At 43.5% G+C, this 7,831-nt stretch overlaps 1 protein-coding gene across 1 annotated transcript; it reads left to right on the top strand.

Annotated features, from left to right (window-relative positions):
• The first annotated feature begins 1,552 nt into the window (after positions 1–1,552).
• On the top strand, positions 1,553–7,216 carry LOC138194688 (noelin-like). The gene is made up of 7 exons (XM_069143607.1): positions 1,553–1,656; positions 1,777–1,845; positions 3,321–3,470; positions 3,713–3,868; positions 4,022–4,241; positions 4,389–4,495; positions 4,759–7,216. The coding sequence occupies exons 1-7, from the start codon at positions 1,633–1,635 to the stop codon at positions 5,419–5,421; spliced, it is 1,389 nt and encodes a 462-aa protein (XP_068999708.1). The 5' UTR covers positions 1,553–1,632; the 3' UTR covers positions 5,422–7,216.
• The last annotated feature ends 615 nt before the right edge of the window (positions 7,217–7,831 follow it).

Here is a 7,831-nt window from a genome sequence, read left to right as displayed (position 1 = left end):
AACACTAACCAAACATTAACCAAATATTAACTAAATATGAACATGAACCAAATGTTAACTAAACATGAACTAGACACTAACTAAACATGAACTAAACCCTAACTGAACATCAACTAAACCCTAACTAGACATCAACTAAACCCTAACTAAACATGAACTAAACCCTACTTAAACATGAACTAAACACTAACTAAACATAAACTAAATCCGAACTAAACATTAACCAAACGCTAACTAAACATGAACTAAACACTAACTAAATGTTAAACCATAACCAGCATTAAGTAAATGTTAACTAAATTATAACCAGAAGGTAACCAAATGTTAATCACAGACATGTTAGAACTGCTGACAGAGAAAAGTTTAATGGTTTACCTTGAAGAGCTAGTTTTATGACATCGTTGTCATGAACACTTGGAGAACCGCTGAGATGCAAACAGAACCACAGAGAGCCGGTTCTTCTGGATGTTTGGAACACGAGGACTCAGTAAGCTCAGAGGGAGAACAGACCTGCGTGGTGTTCTAGATGAGTTTAATCATTTTTATTTCACATCACTTGCTCAGTGGACCTTTAGAGGGCTGCACGCAGGCTCACTGGTTATTAACAGGAAACTCAGTGGGTGACAGAGAGAAAGGAAAGCCTACATTGAAACAACGTAGATGAAGAGTATGACATCATCAGTACCGCAGCTCTGGATCGTCAGGCTGAGGATGAACCTGAGGATGAAGTTTGTTTCGCAGGAATCAAGGAGGATTTCAGAGTTTTCTCCACCAACGACCCTGAAATGCTGTTAAAGGCTGTTTCTTTGGACTGATGGGATCTGATGATGATGGTGATGATGGTGATGATGGTGATGATGATGAAGATGATGATGATGATGGTGATGGTGATAATGATGATGATGATGATGGTGGTGGTGATGATGATGATGATGATGAAGATGATGATGATGATGATGATGGTGGTGGTGATGATGATGATCGTGGTGATGATGATGATGATGATGATGTTGGTGGTGATGATGATAATGATGATGAACTCTATACTCAGCATCCTTTAAACTGTCATCAGAGGAGATGTTCATCAAACACACAAACATCTTAAATATAATTTTATTGTTTCATCATTTCAGTTCTGAACCAAAAAGGAGACAGATATATTTCAGAGCCGACATTTTCTGCCTGAAGCCAAATGGCTTCCTGCAGAAATACACACACACACACACACACACACACACACACACACACACACACACACACACACACACACACACACACACACACACACACACACACACACACACACACACACACTCACACTCTTGCTCTCTCTCTCTCTCTCTCTCTCTCTCTCTCTCTCAGCACCACGGACAGCTCCTCCTCCTCCTGCTGCTCCACAGATCTGTTCACCAGCCAGGCTGTGACATCATCACACACACACACACACACACACACACACACACACACACACACACACACACACACACACACACACACACACACACACTGAGCTGGAGGATCTTGTTTCCACTAGGCTGATTTTTGGCATTGCATCAGAGAAGAAGAACGAGAGAGGAAGGAGGAGGAGGAGGAGGAGGAGGAAGCCCAGAGAGGAGCAGAGACGGATAGCAGATGAACAGAGAACCAAATAACCAGGTTAACAGCCGTATAACCAGGTTAACAGCCGGATAACCAGGTTAATAACCAGGTTAATAACCAGGTTAATAACCAGTTAAACAAGCAGCTGAATAACGTGTTCATGTGTTTGAAGAACAGATGGAGTCCGAGGAGAATCTGCTGAACGTTTACCTGCTGCTGCTGCTCATCGGATCCCACGTCACCCTGGTAACATCTTCTACTGCTTCTATTTCTATTCTACTGGGTTCTATTCTCTGGTAACATCTTCTACTGCTTCTATTTCTATTCTACTGGGTTCTATTCTCTGGTAACATCTTTTACTGCTTCTATTTCTATTCTACTGGGTTCTACTCTGTACATCAACATTGTTCTTAGTGAATCCGCATTCTGTGTTTCTTCAGAATCTCTGACGATCACCTGATTGTGTAATCGATGAAAACCAAAATGAAAAAGAAGAATATGTTCGGTCTGATGTCAGTAAATTTAATTTTCATTTAAAATGTGGTCTGTTGTTTTTTGGAGCAGCTGATCAGTCAAAGTTTTAATTGGATTTAATGTGTAATGATGAGTGTCATGTTTTTACATTATAGCAGATCAGTAACAGTGAAACTTCACAGCTCCACCAGTAAGAACCATCAGTCAGGATATGGTGGGGCAACACACTCCTACTGGTTAACCACAACCAGTTTAACCACTATAACAAGTTAAACTAGTTTAACAAGTGTAACCAGTCTAACTCCTACGACCGGTTCAACCAGCCCAACAGTACAATCAGTGTAACAAGTTTAGCCGCTGGTTCTGAAAAAGGAGGCCAATGCAGAATTGCTTTAAATTGCTGTACCACTGAGGACCACTAGGGGATGTCTCTGTCATTAGATAAACTCCTTCTGATCAGTGTTCTGGTCCTTCTGGAAATAATTAATCATTCATTACATATTAGGACTCGAACACAAATATGTTTGGGGCGGCGGTGTTTGATTGACAGGTCTGTGGTGCAGTCAGGTTTCTGCTGTAGGTGGGCGGGGCATTGTCAGTGAGATACGCCTCTTGCTTCTTTCTAGCTCGTCCAAATATGCTCACCTTTGGCTCCAAGCTTGGGCGGTCATAAACCGGTGTGGACTTATAAATATGCAAATATGCCTCTATCCCCACCCACCCCTCCACATAAGGAAAGCCCCGCCCCCAGTCGTAAGGATTGGTTCCTGAGGTCTGTGATGTCAGACTGTCGATGTTTGTTTAACCATTTGTCTTCCAGCTGATGTTGACGAGGTCAATCCGTAACTTTAATGGTTCATATGTCTTTAGAACGGAGAATGGATTTAGTTATAAATGTCATCAACAGGATTTAATCAGACAGCAGATGGCGCTGTGCTCCTGTAAATAGAAAGAAAAGCTGTTCTCACATCAGATTTACTGCTCCACCAGTCAGAGAAATAGGTCAGTGTGTTATAATGACTTCACCCAGCAGAGGGCAGCAAACACAGAAGAGCAGGGGACACTGATGTACTGTTGATTTCTGCAGGAGAAGAATAGTATTTGGGCCTTTTTGCCCCTGAGCAGGCCTGGCCTGGCCTGGTTCAAAGGTTGGAGTGTAACAACTCTGCATGCAGCTTTTCCAGTCGTCAACAACACATTTTTGTCCTCCTGATCATTTCCTAATCCTCTCTCTGATCCTCTGACAGGTGGGTCCTTCAACCCCTGAGGATGGCTGGCAGGTGTACAGCTCCGCTCAGGACACTGACGGTCGATGTGTTTGTACAGTTGTCGCTCCGCAGCAGACTGTGTGTTCCAGAGATGCACGAACCAAACAGCTACGGCAGCTGATGGAGAAGGTAGGAAGTCCTCCTTTAAACGCTCCTTATGTTGCTGCAGGAGACAGACAGCGGCACCATCTGGTTCAAAGATGATCATGAACTGATGGCTGCAGCTCTGTGTGTAGGTTCTCTGTAGGTTCTGTGTCCTGCTCAAATATCAACTGAAAATCAGATACAGATGCAGCGATATGTTGGATAGGTCACAAGATGAGGTCCAGAACATGAGTCAGTCACATGATGAGGTGCTGTCTGTCCGTCAGGTCCAGAACATGAGTCAGTCCATCGAGGTTCTGGACCAGCGGACTCAGAGGGATCTGCAGTTCGTAGAGAAGATGGAAGTTCAGCTGAAAGGACTGGAGAACAAATTCAAACAGGTGGAAGATGGACACGAGAGCAACATCGCCAGACAGTACAAGGTACCGCCCACATCATGACATCATCACTGACCAGTCAACCAACAACTCCGCCTCTCTCTCTGGAAAGACTTTCGGTTGATTTATTTATTGAAGGAGCTGCTGAATGTCTGCCCAACTCTGTGACAATCAATGTTTCTGCTGTCTGTCTTTCAGTCCATCAAAGCCAAGATGGAGGAGCTCCGCCCCCTCATCCCAGTGCTGGAGGCCTACAAGGCCGACGCTCTGCTGGTGCGACAGTTTAAAGAGGAGGCGGCCAACGTGACGGAGCTGCTGGGGTCTCTGCAGGAGCAGCTGGGAGGTCTGGACTACCAGGAGCTCCACACACGGGTGACAAGCCTGGAGGACCGGCTGAGGGCCTGCATGCAGAGGCTGGGTGGGTGAAGACAAAACAATCAACAAACAAACAAACAAACAAAATCAAAACTAGTACAAACAACAAAGAAACTAAAAACTAGAACAAACAAACTGTTAAAGTCCACTGTGTACTTAAACGTTTGTCTTCTGATCGTTTGTCCTCCAGCGTGCGGGAAGCTGACGGGAATCTCTGAGCCAATCACCATTAAGACTTCTGGATCCAGATTTGGATCGTGGATGACTGATCCAGTTGCTCCGGCTGGAGACAACAGAGTGAGTGTCAACAATAATAACAACAACAACATACTATTCAGCAACAGTAATTTAAAGAGTTTATTTAAACTTTGAGGTTTGAACATGAAGCACACTATCCTGTTGCATTATGGGAGTTGAGTGTTGTAGTTCTGATTAAGATGAACAGAACCCGGTTGGCGGATCAGGATCTCGTGTCTGATCGCTGATGTCTCACCGGGAGATTAAAGAACAAAAAGGTTTTCACTTTCAACAAAAGATTATTTTGGTCTCTTCTCTTACAGGTTTGGTACATGGACGGTTACCATAACAACCGCTTTGTTAGGGAGTATCAGTCGATGTACGACTTCATGACAACGGATAACTTCACGTCCCACCGCCTGCCTCACCCCTGGTCTGGTACCGGTCAGGTGGTTTACAACGGGTCCATTTACTTCAACAAGTTTCAGAGTCACACCATCATCAAATTCGACTTCAGCACGTCGCTCATCAGCCGCTCGCGGCAGCTCGACTTCGCCGGTTACAACAACATGTACCATTACTCCTGGGGGGGGCACTCCGACATCGACCTCATGGTGGACGAAGGCGGGCTCTGGGCTGTCTATGCGACCAATCAAAACGCTGGAAACATTGTCCTGAGCCAGTTAAACCCAAACACTCTGCAGATCATCCGCAGCTGGACCACCAACCATCCCAAACGCAGTGCCGGTGAGGCCTTCATGATCTGCGGAACCCTTTACGTTACCAACGGGTACTCTGGTGGAACCAAAGTGTACTATGCCTACTCCACCAACTCCTCCACCTACGAGTACATCGACATCCCTCTGACCAATAAATACAGCCATCTGTCCATGCTGGACTACAACCCTCGGGACAGAGCGCTCTACGCCTGGAACAACGGCCACCAGGTCCTGTACAATGTCACGCTCTATCACATAATACAGTAACATCCCATAATGCACTCAATGGTCCAGCCCAGTCCCTGATGTACCATTAATAAGTGACAGCTCTGTGTTCTCTTATATTATAGATGATAGTTAACGAATAGATACGAAATTAATAAACTCGCCAGAACAAACTGTCGAAACCCGACGATGAATCCTGAAGATGTCCGACTGTTATTTCCAGAAAACGTTAAATGCAACAGGGAACGATTCCAGGTTGACTTGCTGTATATCAATGAGTCTGGACCAGGACCAGGACCAGGACCAGGACCAGGACTGTTATCTTTTGACCTCTTTATTAGACGAATATTGCGTCACACTCGGATCACTGGTTGTTAGACTAAAGTATTCGACACAGTTGCACTTGAACAACAGAGAAATTTAACGTTCACAGTAAGATGTTTGATGGTCGACACTGAAGAATGAGACACTTTCTGATTGGTTCTTTTCTTCTGCAGGTTGTCTTTTGTGACTTTATGAAACAGACCCTCTGTTTTTACTCTTGTTTCTTACTGTTCTTTATTATACAGCAATACAAAACATGTCTCTCTTTTCAACACTTCCCTCAGATTGTAAATCAGTTGCTGCTTGATGCTCCAAGTGATGTTCCTCTTCATCTGACCCGGTATCAGGGCAAAGTGGGAAATAGACACGCCTGTACACTACATCAAAACGTGGGATAGCGACGCTTTGGCGTGTCGAGGTGTGCCAGTTACACGTGTTCCTGTAGTGGATGAAAATGAAACGTACTGCATGTCATTGAAAGTATTATTAAAAACACGTTGGGTTTGGAAGAATAAACAACTGAAGAACAACGTTATCACCTCCTGGATACGAACCCTATTGTACTGCGTACCCTATCTGTCATTACCTCCTAATACCACGGAAACATGCCCTTTTTACCTGCTCTCAATGCCTCTGTTGTGGGACCTTGGTCACGTTGACATTTACATATGTGTAAGTTTCACACTTACTGAAAGTGTAACTGTCACGCCTAGACGGCCGTGAGCGTGGTGATCTCACATTTCGTAGTGGACGAGCGTGTCTATTTCACGCTTTGCCGTGATACTGGGTCGCTTCAATTCTTCAGTCTTTCAGCAGCCTCTCTGTTTGTAAAGATTTTACAAGTGGATGTTTTGTCAGAGGATGGAGCTGCATCTACAACTGAACCCTTTCAAATCTTCTTCTGTTGCTCTCCTGTTTGTTGGTGTGTGTGATGAGTAATTTATTTAGGAGCCCCGGTGGTTAATTGCTTAGTTCATGTGACAATAAGTAGTCATGGCTTCACTGAGCTCAGTGCTCTGTACCGTCACAGGGTCGAGGTTTATGTTTATGGTTGCAGTGATGTGTGAAACCAGATCAATCCAGTTTAAATTTAGTGTGATGTCAACATGTTATAAAATTAACTGCACTGAGGATTTCAATGACTTCTACTCCGTTCTTATCTTTTTACTGAATTCTGTAAATTCCATGTGAGTGTGGAGGAAACATTAAGAAACTCAATAAAACACCATACAGAAGTATTGTATTTAATTATGATAATTAAGTTATTCATTTAATTATAATAGCGAACTTTATTTATGTACTTATAGATTTGTTCTGTATTTCAGTCACTTTCTTAGGCCTTTATTTTGTCCACTTGATAAATCGATGTTTTGAGGAAATTTGTTTGTATTCAGCAGACTGCATGTAAAAAGGATAACTCAGTTTTCATGACCAGTAGCCTTAAAAACTGATGTGTTTGGTTGTTTCACCCAACCTTAGTTTTATTTACAAAATAAAACAAAGTGGCACAATGTGATCGTCTCCATCTGTAAAATATTTGTGTGTTTGTGCTTGGACCAGGGTTAGTGGTCTGTGGTTAGAAAGATGATGTTGACCCCCCCCCCCCCATCCCCCCATCCAAATCAATGGACGAGAGGATGAGGGTTACGGGTGATAACCACAAATAAAATGGGGTTAGGGTTAGGTTGGGGGAATTAATCCTCCCGTCTGAACAAAGGGACGAGAGGGTGTGCACGGTCCATCCCCTGGCAGGTCTCCCACCCCACCTCCTCTCCCTCATATCCCGTGCTTCCAGTTAGCGTTTCCTCATCCATTTGGCAGGTGGATATTCTTGTCCTCCACGGCGACGGACGGGGATCCCTTTTGGGCTCATTAGTCCCTGTTGGAGGTGAGTATCTATATTTATATCTATATATATATATATATATATATATATATATCTATATATATATATATATATATATTTTTTTTTTTAGGGGAGACAGATCCCTATATATAAAAAAAATAAATAAAATAAAGTAAAATAAAATAAAAAGAGACTAGTTTGTCTTTCAGAAAAGTGTGACCAATTTGTCCTCAATTTGTGCCCGTCGTGACGTTTCGACCTCCCTTGGTCTTCATCAGGTGT

Source organism: Embiotoca jacksoni, unplaced genomic scaffold, assembly GCF_022577435.1.
Source record: "Embiotoca jacksoni isolate LCO1_2020_lvr unplaced genomic scaffold, fEmbJac1.0.p SCAF_112, whole genome shotgun sequence".
Taxonomy (NCBI): Eukaryota; Metazoa; Chordata; class Actinopteri; family Embiotocidae; genus Embiotoca; species Embiotoca jacksoni.
This window is presented reverse-complemented; position numbering and strand designations above follow the sequence as displayed.